At 46.9% G+C, this 13,601-nt stretch overlaps 1 protein-coding gene across 4 annotated transcripts in view; it reads left to right on the top strand.

Annotated features, from left to right (window-relative positions):
• The window catches only part of LOC147638881 (telomere repeat-binding factor 1-like), a 133,389-nt gene extending 119,864 nt beyond the window's left edge, over window positions 1-13,525 (top strand). For 2 of the 4 annotated variants that reach the window (XM_086785265.1, XM_086785285.1), the window contains exons 4-7: window positions 11,922-12,005; window positions 12,139-12,268; window positions 12,357-12,554; window positions 12,641-13,525. In XM_086785265.1, the coding sequence (XP_086641391.1) occupies window positions 11,922-12,005; window positions 12,139-12,268; window positions 12,357-12,554; window positions 12,641-12,690 (462 nt within the window). In that variant the 3' untranslated portion in view covers window positions 12,691-13,525. The remainder of the gene's footprint in view (window positions 1-11,921; window positions 12,006-12,138; window positions 12,269-12,356; window positions 12,555-12,640) is intronic. The other 2 variants (XM_086785294.1, XM_086785276.1) reach the window with 2 other exon arrangements.
• Window positions 13,526-13,601: the final 76 nt, after the last annotated feature.

Below are 13,601 nucleotides of genomic sequence, written 5' to 3'. Positions count from 1 at the left end.
TTTTGAAGACGTTAATATAACATTTCATTTCATTTCATTTCTCTCTCTCTCTCTCTCTCTCGCTCTCGGCTCAAGGCGATCGTTTTTTTGTTGTTTATTGTAGCCGTTTAGGGCGTGGGCAGATGGGCCTTAGGCTCTCTTGTATAAGTTCTCTCAAGCACTCTCTCTCTCTCTCTCTCTCTCTCTCTCTCTCTCTCTCTCTCAAGGCTCAAGGCTCAAGCTCTCAAGCTATCTCTCGTCTCAAATTTCAAGACTCAAGCTCTCTATGGTGCTCTCTCTCTCCCCTCCCCCACTCATTGTACTTATTGCACACCCAGATTCAGCTTTTTAGTTCAGTACTTTTTCATTTTGTTGGGATAACAGAGGATACCCCACACAGGTACACTGATTTGTCTCATAGGCCGAGGTCGGTCTTTTGGAAGATGTTAATAAAATCTTTCTTTCTTTCTCTCTCTCTCTCTCTCTCTCTCTCTCTCTCTCTCTCTCTCCCCCCTACCTCTCTCCCTCTCGCAGGATGGTGAGACAACCTTTCACACCCCCACGAAGGCACCAAATGCCTACCGCAGAAGACTGAGGGAAGGGATCATGTCCCTTGGCTCATGAAGGATTACGAAGATGGCCCGACGAGATGAGGCCCTTTATGAGGAGCTACAGCTTCACATAAGGACAGAGATGAACACCATGCGACAGGAGCTTGAAAAGGAATGGACCGAGCAAATGCATGCCCAAAGGAAAGTGATATACGAAACACTGAAGGAAGAGATATATGTCCATTTGAAGGGAGAAATGCAAGCCCAAGTACGGGTTGAGATGGAATTAGCCCAAGCCTTGATGCACACGGAAATGAAAAAAGAGATGCAGAAATGGAAGGATGACAAGCTCCGAGAGATTGACACAACAGTTGCATCGTACGAAGGCACTTTGAAGACATGTATGGCTGACCGTGAAAAAGACATCACAGAAATGCAAAACACTTTGGAATCGTGTAAGGTAAAAGTGGCTACAGGTGAGAAGGAAATGCATTCATGGGCTGAAATTGCCAGTGCCACAAAGAAACAAATTGAGGAAGTCAACCCATGGATTGAAGTAGTAAAAAAACAAAAGGATACACCAGTCAATAAAGTAGAGGTGATGAATGCTACATTGGAAGAGGAAGCCAAGAGACGGGCACGTGCCTTACATGTACGTGTAGTTGGGTGGGAAGATAAGGAAAATCCCCAAGAGGATGCAAAAGCTCTTGCAACAAAAATTGGAGCCACTAATGTACCCATTACCGGAGCATGGCGAGTAGGCAGAGATGAAACCAGGGTGAAGATATTGATCATCAGGTTTGGTGACTTGGAGAAGAAGAAGGCCTTCCTCTCCAAAAGGATGGCCCTTAAGGGGGAAAAGATTTATTTGGATGAGGACCTTACACCGGCACAGATAGCACACTGGAAGGAACACATACCACGTGTGCTTGAGGCAAGGAAAGAGGAAAATGGGGCGGTATTCAGAGATGGCCGAGTCATCATTACGGAGAGGAGGCCCGCTTGACGGTGCGCGGCCTATGAGACCTTGCGATTCACGGTGTGGAATTCCAACGGAGCCCTTAGAACAGATGCAGGATACTTTGAGGATACTTTCAGGCACAGTGATATTGCTATGTATACGGAGACCCATCAGTGCACAAACAAGAGGCTTCCTAACGTCTGGGGTTATAGATGGGAATCAGTTTTCCGCCCTCAGCCACGCACAGTGGGAGGTACCAGAGGATTTGGAGGAGTGGCAATACTTTACAGGGAGGAGCTTCGTGACAAAATACATGTGGGTACATAGAGATGCAGATGCGAGGTACATGTGGGTCCGAATATGCAGAGAGGGGCTCCGCGAGCTATGTGTGGCGGTATGCTACTTTCCCCCGGCCCACTCCAGGTTTCCACCATCAGGAAAGTCGCCCTATATACCACTATATGATGATATCATGAGGTTTGGCAGCATGGGAGCCATATTACTATTGGGAGACTTTAATGCACGTACAGGCACAGAGCAGACAGAGTTGTATGATACTCAAAAGGCTATGTACCGGGAGATCATGGCAGAGGATGTAGGGTTGCAAAGATCAGCACAGGATTAGGGGGACATTACAGATTATGGCAGGCATTTTCTCACACTCGGGAGTGCACATGGGTTGGTCATATACAATGGCTTATCGAGATGGCAAGGATCAGATGCTCTCACACACTGGAACTCTAAAGGGGGAGCGAGCACAGTGGACTACTTGATGGGATCTCCTTCATTGATACCTGATGTGCGGGGTTTCACGATTTCCAGTAGGCCCATTGGCATAGCAACCGATCATGCATACCTGAGTTTCACACTAGTAGGTAGATCCCCGAGAGAAGGGCCAGCCACTCATCTACCTAGGTACCCGAGATATCAGTTTACATGTGAGACAGTTGGGGTTTATCGAGATGCAGTATCTGATGGCTTGTTCGCTTTAGACCCGCATAGCCCTCTGGACGAGATCATGAGAGGATTGGCAGGTGTACTACATGCATCCGCCTCATATGCATTTCCCTGCACTATGATCCCTTCCACCCACCCCCGCAGCACTGCCCCACAGAACAGTTGGTATGATGATGAGTGTCGTGAGACACGAGCACAGCTACAGCGTGAGATTGCCATTGGGTCTCACATGCATAGACAGGCCAGGATGATCTTTCGGTGCCTTGTGCGGAGGAAGAAACGAGCCTATCTGGCTAAGCTAGAGGAGGAGATCTACCAACTCTTCCTGGGGAAGGACAGCAAGAGGGCATGGAAGATGTTTCAAGAGAGACAGCCTGGTACTCCGATTACTGCACCTGAGGCATGGCATACTTATGCTAGAGAGCTATATGATGCACCAGGACAGCCCCCCACCCCCCCTCCACTGGGAGCTAGACCGGCTAGCAGCACCTTTTTTACTATGCGGATGGTGCTAGATGCGATAGACAGGTTACAGAATGGAAAGGCACAGGATCATGATAGGCTAGTTGGAGAGCACTTCTCATATGCACGAGACACTTTGGCTCCGCTCATCGTACATGTGCTTAATCGTGCCATTTGTGAGAGTTTCCCGACAAGCTGGACAGAGCATATCATTGTACCACTCTTTAAGAGTGGGGACCCCCCATGGTACTAGGCAACTACAGGACGATCATGATTGGTCATTACTTGGCCAAATTATATGGCTCTATATTGGAGTCGGAGCTGAGCCGCTGGGCAGAGAGGCATGGTCATCGAGCACATGGACAGGCTGGCTTCAGGAGAGGATTTACTACCTTCGATCACATACTGACACTTCGGGCACTTATTGAAGAGGGTAGGGCACAGAAGAGAAGGATATACTGCTGCTTTGTGGACTTCCGCAAAGCCTTCGATACTGTACCACGTGCCAGGCTTATGCACAGATTGCATGACATTGAGGTACCTGAGGATATGCAGTGGGGGATATATGCTTTGTATGAGTCTGTGACAAGCAGAGTCCGAGCTCCAGGCGGACTATCTGATAAAGTGACCAGCACGATAGGGGTGAAGCAGGGATGCCCGCTATCGCCCACCCTCTTTGGACTGTACATTGATGCGGTCTCTAATTATGTAGACAGATTGGGAGGCCCAGGGACATGCCTGGCAAGGGTGTTGATACCCATCTTGTTATATGGTGATGATATTGTTCTAATCTCAGACTCTCCGGAGGGATTACAGAGACGCCTGGATGCATTACAGGCTTTCTGTGCGGATAGAGATCTGACAGTGAACCTTGGGAAAACCAAGGTTATGGTGTTTAACACCACACAGGCATGGGTGACGAGATCAGAGCCTCAGTTCACTTTCCGAGGGGAGCCGGTAGAGTACGTTAGGTCATATATCTACTTGGGAGTTACTTTTACAGGATCGCGTTTCTCCCTGAAGGAGGCAGCAGTAGCTAGATTAGCTCGAGGGCATGCAGCCTTGGGGGCACTTGAGAGGCAGTGTGCACACATACAGTTTCAGGAGCCACGCACCAAATTGTGGCTATTTGATACGCTTGTCACACTGACCCTCCTGCACGGAGCTCCAATTTGGGGGCCCAGTATACATCACAGATCTCAGAGAGGGACAGATGAGGGATGGAGGCAAATGGAGAGACTGCTGATTATGATGATTGCCCGCATGATTCAGAGCAAATCATCAGTATCACATGAGATTGTTCGGGTTGAGCTGGGTGCCCCACCAGTAGTAATCGAGGCCCTATTCCAGGCAGTTACCTTTTTACAGCGGCTATGGGTGCTCCCTCAGCAGAGGTACTCCCGATTGGCATTGACCTCATCCATACAGTTGGCAGAGGATGGAGATACTCATTGTTGGTACGCTCAGATGAGATCATGGTTTGACCTACATGGTTTGCGGATAGAGGCACTACTACCCTTTCAGTACAGTTTGGATTGTCCATTTTTCAATCTCACCCGCTCAGAGCAAAACCGCGTGATCAGGATGGATATCATCAGAGTGGACACAGAGAGGACATGGACTAGCCCCCTTGAGCCATTGGGCACGAAAATGACTCATTACAAGAGCCATTTTCTACACCTCTCACCGGATGATTTTATCACCCGCCCGGCGTACATGGATGTACACCTATCACATGGGATACGTTGTGCCATTGGACAGATTTGGTTGTGCATCAGATCTTGGATGACCGCATCAGGAGGTAGAGACAGAGAAACACTACATTTGCCGATGTACAGTCTATTATGAGATCCGAGGGAGATATCATTGCCTCTTTCGAGAGGGTTTTGGGCCGTTACGCAGGGTCATGGAGTTTGAGGATCAGAGATGCCTAGGATTGTTTCTACTTGAGCTCAAGAGACACAGAGAGACCCTCTTGGCAGACAGGAGGCCGAGCCATGATGTACCTAGACGGAGGACAGATTTCTTCAGCACCAGCACCAGCAACCCAGCCCACACACCTCCTGATACCTCCTCCATTGGGCCATCAGGGCACCGACCACGCTCCCAGGGAGTCACCATTGATAGAGCAGTTATCTTATGTCGTGCTCGTCGGCCACGCACACCAGGATCCCGACCACAGCATCCTCACCATCACCACATCATCAGAGCCATTATTGCTCGGCATCGGAGGCGCCTACCTCGCTTCTACGACCTCTCCATTCTAGACAGCCCCATGGCAGAGATACTTTATCTAAGGAGAGGGCAACACTTCAACTGATCAGCATACATGGATCTACCTGATATACATTTTTCAGTATTTTCCAGTATTTTCTACTCAGTATCATCTCGGAGTCTTACAGTTCTGTTCTTATAACTGTAGGACAATCAGTTTATTGTACTTTTTAGTATCATTTAGTTATTCTCTTTGATGAGACACCAACTTCAGATCTCTCAGTTTTGGTCTCATTGGCCACTATGGCCTCTTAGAGATGTTAATATATCATTTCATTTCATTTCTCAAGCTCTCCCTCCCGAGGCCCGCCCTCTAGGGCCTAGGCTCTAGCCTCTCTCTCTCTCTCTCTCTTTAGAATTTGGCAATGAGGTCTAGAGGAAAGGAAAAGCATCAATGAGGTCCAGAGGAAAGGAAAAGCATAAGGCTTTTGCCTTATATACCACCATCGACAAGAAACCTCCCGGTAATTCAGGGTCATGGAAATGGACGTGCAACTTTTGAGGGAAGGGTTACACAAGTAGCGCCACGAGGCTCCTTGCACATGTTCAAGCTTGGTGGGGAAGTTGCGCCGTGCAAGGAGATTCCTCAAGAAATTGCAGATGGTATAGTGAAGAAGTACTCGCTCATCTGCAGCCAAGGCAAAGGTGGACGTGGGGGAGCTTCCATGTCCAGTACCTCCGCATCCGTCATGCCTTCCCCCGTCCCATCCGGCTACGGCTTTGCCTTGGCCGGTTTCAACTTCCAATCAAAGAGACCAAGGGAGCAGAGCTCTCCGGCAATGAGGCAAACCGCCATCGGTGTAAACATAAACAACCTCATATGTGAAGGCGAAGTCGAAAGTCGCGAATGAGGAGATTACATGCACTGTCATCGATTGCAATCTCTTATTCCATGTGCTCAAGGCCCCACAATGGCACAAAATGGTGAAGGCCATTGCGGAGGTGGGGCCATCCCATGGCGAATGGCATGGTATCACCTACCATGAGATACGCACCACCGCGCTTGATGATGAGAGGCAAAGGATACAAAAAACTCACAACCGTGCGGGAAGGATGGGCGAAGTATGGTTGCTCTATCCTCTTCGACGGATGGAGTAATCGGAAGAAGAGGGATATCATGAATATCCTTGTTTCTGCGCTCTCAGCACATACTTTTTACGCGCCGTGGATACCGGAAAGGCGGGGCAAAGAACATCATGAGACTTTATCTATCGTCATATTCGGCAAGCCATCATAGAGGTAAAATTTGAATGTAGTTGTTGGAAATAAGTGTCCCACTAGGAGTCTTATAGCGGGCTAGTATGGTAGAATAAGTTTAGGCTTTGTGTGTGTGTGCCATGTGGCACCTAGAGATTTATCCCATATAGACTAGTATGATGTACCTTGTACTTGGCCCTATGTATTTAGGGGTCACATCAATGAATGATTATCTCAGTTTGCTTCATCCCTCTTGCACTTCTCTCCATGTTCTAGTTTAGTGTGATACCATGTCAGATTTCTAACATGGTATCAGAGCCATGTAGATTCCTCTTCTCCTCAGCCCTTTAGTCTAGATCTAGCCATAGATTTTCTCTAGGTCTAGCTTCCTTTTTTAGCTTTGCCCCATCGGGGATCTTAGATCCAGCTCTAGCTACTTTCCTCTCCTATCGTGGAGCCGCCATCTCCTCCCTCCTCTGAAAATTAATTTTTAAGGTCTGCTGTTGTTGGAGCCTCGTTTTCATGATGTACATGTTCAGAACCCGACTCGCTTCTTTCATGGCGGGCTTTGCTTCTGCTGCAGCCGCTAGCTTTTACTTCGTCCACTCTTTTATCTTCATTTTCTCAAGCTCTTGCTGCTGCGGTTCGTGGAGAGCCTGCCGTGGAGATGCTGCCTCATTTCGAGCTGTGACAAGTTCGTGATGCTGTGGGGGTTCATCGTGGTGCTGCCGCCTCTCTGTTTGAGCTTACCGGCCTGTTCATGGAGCCAGGACGTGATGTCTGAGAGCTGTCTGCGTGGAGCTGCTGTCTAGACTTGGCCGTGGTCGTGGTTGCTGCCGTTTTCCCTTTTGAATCTGCTCACGATGATCTTCTGCTGTACATCTCCGCCACGCCACCTCTATTTGATGCCCCCTTATCTCTGATATCTCAAACCTGCAGGACAACCTGCACCTTATGCCGTATGCCTCTCTCTCTATCTGCAGCAACATTTCCTCTAAGAAGTCTCTGTTTGCAGCTGCCTTTCTCTCGGGTTACCTCCTGGATAGCGCGTCTGTGACATGGGCTTGAAAGGGTGGAAGACCTGAGGTAAAAACCAAAATGGATTATCCTTTGTATGCTGCAATATTCTCAGTTCTATTTTATTCTTAAAAATTAATTTTCAGAACTGAATTTTTGAGAATAGACACTGCCCATCAAAATAGGGGTAAGACCTTCTCATTTCTGATGCTGTCTCTCATTTATTTATCTTTGGCATCTCTTCTTGGGTACTCTGCCCTTGCTCTCTGCATAAAAAGACCTTTTTTATCTCTCCTACTTTGGTCACCACATGATGTAGGCCAAAGAGGACCCTGTTCTGGACTTACCTTCCCTATCTGTCTGATCTTATAGGCTTCTCCATCTGTTCTGGGAGATGTCCTTATGAAGAATTCAATCTGAGGGGAGAAGTCACATCCTTTTGTCTGTCTGGACCTCTCTTTTATTTTACACCTACCCTGTGGCAACCCCTGACATGGCATGAGAAACTGGGCCATGAGCACCAGATTTATCCTTGACCAGCAGGAGGGATAGCCCTTGAGGAGGGTGTGTCTGTGGGTCAAGGTCTATCTGTTTGTCTACAGTCAGTCTTCTGTCTATCTACTATTGTCTGTCTGTCTATTTGTCTATCAATCTGACTGTGTCTTGTTTTAGATCCATCTTGTCCCTACCCTTGTGGACCCATATGAGGATATCACTTGAGGAGGGGTGTCTCGGGATCTTTTCTATCTTGTCTTTCAGTCTTGGTCTTGTCTTGTCTGTCTTTCAGTCTTGTCTTATGTCTTCCTCCTAGTGTTCCACTTAAGGAAGGTGTTGGAAATAAGTGTCCCACTAGGAGTCTTATAGCGGGCTAGTATGGTAGAATAAGTTTAGGCTTTGTGTGTGTGTGCCATGTGGCACCTAGAGATTTATCCCATATAGACTAGTATGCTGTACCTTGTACTTGGCCCTATTTATTTAGAGGTCACATCAATGAATGATTATCTCAGTTTGCTTCATCCCTCTTGCACTTCTCTCCATGTTCTAGTTTAGTGTGATACCATGTCAGATTTCTATTGCGATTTAAGTTTTCACTCTCAAGTCTCTAGTATCTATGTTGAAGCTTCGAAGAATTTCATTGCATTTGTCATTGTGTTACATGTAGGTCGGGCATGAAAATGTCATTCAAGTCATCACGGACAATGCTTCCAATTGCCGCAAAATGGGACGCTTGGTAGAGACGGAGTTCCCATCCATTGTATGGACTCCTTGCGCCTCCCATTGTCTAGACCTACTCATGGAGGATGTGGGGAAGCTAGAGTGCGTGAAGAGGGTGGTTGCGCAAGGCCTGTCAATTGTGAATTTCTTCACAAAGAAGGTGAAGGTGCTCGCTATGTTTTGCGAGCAAAGCGACTTGGAGCTTAAGAAGCCTCTTCCATGCGGTTTACCTACATGTGGCTTCTCTTGGAGCGGCTATACAACGTGCAACCGAAGCTCCAAATGACGTGGTCTCCCCGGAATTTGTCGCATGGCTAAGAGAAGAGATGGTGACTAGTGCAGATGAGGCTTGAGCCATTCAACGGCTATGCATGAGAGTCCTTTTGGTGCGAGATGTGTGCCATTGTCACTGCGGTGACTCCCTTGTATAGGGTTTTGCACATGGCTGACATTGAGGGCTCCACATTGGGGCTACTCATAGTTCATACAAGAGGTCCTAGCCGAGATTTGTGCGACCACCGTGCTTAATGAGGAGGGCCCCGACATTCCTATGGAGGGGATTAGGTAAACCCAAGTCCCATGTTTTCAAATCTCTTTCTCTTTCCTTAACCTTAAAGTGGCCTTTTTGAATTCTAGGGATCCCACCGAGCCTCCACCCACGCCACGACGCGATTTGCTTGTGGCACTTGTGGAGAGGAGGTAGCGGTGGATGCATAGACCTATCCATGGTCTTGCGGCCTTGTTGCATCCCACCTACAAAGTACCAAGGCTCTTCCCCGATGAGGAGCTACTTTCTGATCGGGATGCGTACTTGCCAAAGATACTCTCCATCCACGAGCAAAGAGAGTTCCTCCAAGAGCTCATTCAGTACAATGATCAGGTTGGAGCCGCTTTCACGAACCCACTTTGCTCGAGTAGGGAGTCGATGGTCCAACCACTTTTTTGGTGTGAGTCATTTGGTTATCAAATAGCTCACGTACAAAAAGTGGCTTTGAGAGTCTTGTCATAGGTGACTATTGAATATTCAAGACTTTTAACTTTAAAGTTTATACTTTAGAGTAGTATTTTCTCATAGGATTTCTCTTCAAGGATATGTGAGAAGAACTAGAGTTCCTACTCACTCATACACACAAAGATACGGAACCGCCTCAGCACGATGCAGTTAGAGCGGCTTGTATATTGCCGTGCTAACATGTGCATGGTGGAGAAAATGCATGACATAGAGATCTCCAAACAGGTAGAGATTTCCAGAGTTCAAAGTTCGATTCATGATTCATAACATGTCATGAATGATGAGTCATGACTTATAATTTTTAAATGTTTGCTTTCAGGTGCTCATGTTCCCGTACCAGATTGTTTTTTCGTACCTTCTTTTCATTTTGTACATGACAACTATGCCTACTGTGTACAGGTCTATGCAGTGAGAAAAATGGATTGTTGCATCTGCCACCCATCTATGTCCAAAATGCTTGATTAGCATGAAATGCAAACTCAACCCGCCTATCCATGGCCACGTGTAACTCAGCTCGAACAGTGGATGAGATCTGGGATCCAAGGGGACTCAAGATGCTTCTCATGTTCCCTCTGAAGCATAGCCAACCTGTGTCTGATAGCTTGCTTCTTGTCCAGAGCCTCTTCTTTCTTGGCCAAAGTAACAAAGTGATAGTGTTGGCTAGCCCTCTCCAAGGCCAAGATGGAAGCGTAGCCAACCTGTGTCTGATAGCTTGCTTCTTGTCCAGAGCCTCTTCTTTCTTGGCCAAAGTAACAAAGTGATAGTGGGTTTTGACTCCGGACTAGAGCAACCGCTTGTCCGGAGTCTGAAACCGCCACCCATAATGTTGGAGGAGGGGGTAATCCTTGGAGCAAAGTCCAATGTCAGCATGTTCACTATGTCGTGGACTCTGCACGGTCTCTACATACATGTGCAATGCATGGGTGCCTTGCAAGGCATCGTGGCATACATCCTACAAGGCCTTATAAGATGGCAATGTGTCCTATGCATCCACACCTAGTGCATCTTGCATATCATCCATCTCTAGCAAGGAGGACTCAACATAGTCATTATGCCTTGATGCAACATCCTTTTGCGAGGATGACTCTACAAAATCATCACTCTGACCCAATACATCATCACTCCATACATTGTCTTTGGAAGGCGCATTATCATGTGCCCCAACGTTCCCACTAGGAGGGCATCTATGAGAGTCGACCTGTCACTCTTGTGGCGAAAGGCTGGCCAAGGCAGAGCATTAGGCTGTGTCGCTTGAGGAGCACGTTTGCGCCACATCCTACGACCCCTAGCCCTAGGGCAATCCTATGCAAAGTGACCCATCTGATGACAGACCCGACAGTGGTTAGGTCTACCCTTCAAGGGACCATTAGGTCCCGGAAGTAGCACAAAATCCTCAAATGACTCACTATCACGAGCCAACACCATAACCCTAGGAACAGCATCGGCCGAGGAGTGACTACATGGGCAGCAGAAGTAAGAAAGCAGGAGTGGTGGGCACCTGTAGGACCACCCCGAAGGCTGCCCCAGTGGCCTCCATCCATGGCCAATAAGCATGAGGAAGACCTGGTAATCTGACGGTTCAGGTCTTCTTCGATAGGGTTGAAGTAGCTGGTGTAGGGCAGGAAGAAAATCTTCCTTGCCCAAAGGGAAAGGACTGCCTTGAGCGCTTCCGAGGCCACCTCCTCTGTGCCAAAGTCTACTTGGAAGAATCCTCTCCCAAGTAGCCTTACATCTTTAAAATGGAGCGCAAAGTTAGAGGGCAACTCTGCTAGTACCCATTCACGGGCCTGGATATGGGAGGGGTGAGAACCAAAGATTTTTCCAATGAGTGTCCTCTTGGAGTCTTTCTCAATTTCGGCGAAGAAGGTCTCAAGCTCGTCTTGTGATACCCTGATTCTGAATCGTGGGGAGCTTTGGCTTCAGAACCCTAAAATGCTCTGTGCGAAGATGGAATGTGCAGGCTCTACTGAGAGAGACAAAATCTGCAAAGCTTAGCAACAAGACGGTCCATTCTAAATTTATCACCACCTGAAAAAATGGTACAAAAGGGAGTGGCCTTTTGATGTTTTGGTAACCAGTGTAAAGAATGGAAAAAGTGTGGGCGTTGGGTGCTTGATTCATCTATGCAATACGAGACAAACTGTGCGAAACTAGCTAGATAAGCAAAAGTATCTATGTGATGCTACATGGTGACAATGTGTGGTCATATAGTGATATTATATATATATATATATATATATATATATATAGAGAGAGAGAGAGAGAGAGAGAGAACTAAGATTTCAACAAAATACAGAATCATTATCCTGTCCCTTCGAACTTCAAAAGATTGCTCACAACAAAACTGAAGTTTCTCACTCAGCAAGGGAAGTTGACCAAGGCAAGTTTTCTTGGGTTAAAAAAAAAAAGGGGTTCTATTTCATGCTTGCATTTGGAATTTTAAATCTTGAATGCTTCTAGCTCTGTGTACTTTTCTGAATAACCTGTAAGGCATGTGATTTCACACACTGCAGATGAGGCGGAACTATACCACGACTCATGACACCTTCCCAATTGAGGAAAATCCTGGAGAGCAGCATTCTCAACAACAACATGCTGAGGTGAAGCAACAACTTGTAGATTCGAAATGCCAAGAAAGTGAAGGCAAGAAGCACATGCCAAGCTTTGTTTGAGAACTTTTGAAGATCTTGTAAGATTACAAACTGATCGAAGGGTAGTGGATGGGATGCAGAAGAGGCTTCAAGGTTCAAGACAATGGCTGCAGATGAGGCAGCAAGGGCAGCTGCACAAGCAGTGGCTGAAGCAGAGGCAGCGGCAGCTGCAGCAGAAGAGGCTGCTAGGATGGCTGAAGTTGCCGAAGCTGAGTGGGAAGCTGCAGAAGCAGCAGCGGAAATGGCTGCAGCACTGGCTACTGGAAGTCCAAGAGAGTGTATATCCTTGAATACTCAGTAAATTTTCTTTTTTGGCTGTGGGGATTCTAGTTTTGGAATTCTAACATTGTACCTGTTGATGCAGCAGTCAATATGATCTCTTCAGTTCAAGGGGGGGTTGCTGTGCCTGTGTAGTTTGCTTTCAGGTGCAATAAGCCATGCAGGCTTTGCGTGGCTTATGGCACGAACAGTGGCAATTAAATATATTTAATCTGTCTCGGAAAAACAAAAAGGAAAGCTGGGCCTGTGAGGAATTGACTATATTGTGAATGAATGGGAAGCCACCCATTCTGTATATATGTATGGTTCTTGTTAGGAGTACTTGTGCAGATGTTGAGAGCTTTGATAATTCAATTTTAGCTCAGGAGTCTCTTCTTTTATGGTGTCCCAAGGAAGTTTCCCCTTCAATACATCTTGTAAATATGCAAAGCTTTGTGGCTCATAGGCCTAGAGGTGGTTATTTCAATCTAGATGCGCATCCTTGTTTCGAATTTCCCAATCAAATCATGCCCATATCAGTCCACAGGTGTTTAGCCTAGTAGTGGAGGGATTAGACTTGGTGGGCAGGAACCTGGGTTTGATTCCTGCCAGAGTACACCTGCTGGATGCTTACACCAAACATGTAATATAACTCTCAAGAAAGGAAAGCCACCCACATGGACTCGGAGTCTCTCTGTCCATTTCTTTGTCTTCCTTACTCATCCTTTTGAGGTCTGTAAAGCACCTTAAGTTTACTGGTGCGTACAAAGCCAGGCTTCATTTTTATGTATTGATTTGAATGAGGGCTTTGCAGGATCTTTAAGCACTGCATTGGTAGAGATTGTCAGACCTTGACTTAAAACCCCTCTTACCACCCTCGCGCATCCTTCTATGCCTTTAGGTTAAAGTGGTTGCCACAGATTTCCTACCTGTTCTGTAAAAGGCCTATCTTTGTCCTGATTACTTTGTCATGTATTGTGTTCTAACAAAAGGTTCATGTGGTGTAGTACAAGTCCATGTTGATGGACACACATGTATGTACAATCTATACATATTCATGCATATTT

This window comes from Cibotium barometz, chromosome 4 (assembly GCF_041138505.1).
Source record: "Cibotium barometz isolate CiBa-2024 chromosome 4, ASM4113850v1, whole genome shotgun sequence".
NCBI lineage: Eukaryota > Viridiplantae > Streptophyta > Polypodiopsida > Cyatheales > Cibotiaceae > Cibotium > Cibotium barometz.
The sequence above is the reverse complement of the archived record's forward strand: the minus strand, read 5'-3'. Positions and strand labels throughout refer to the sequence as shown.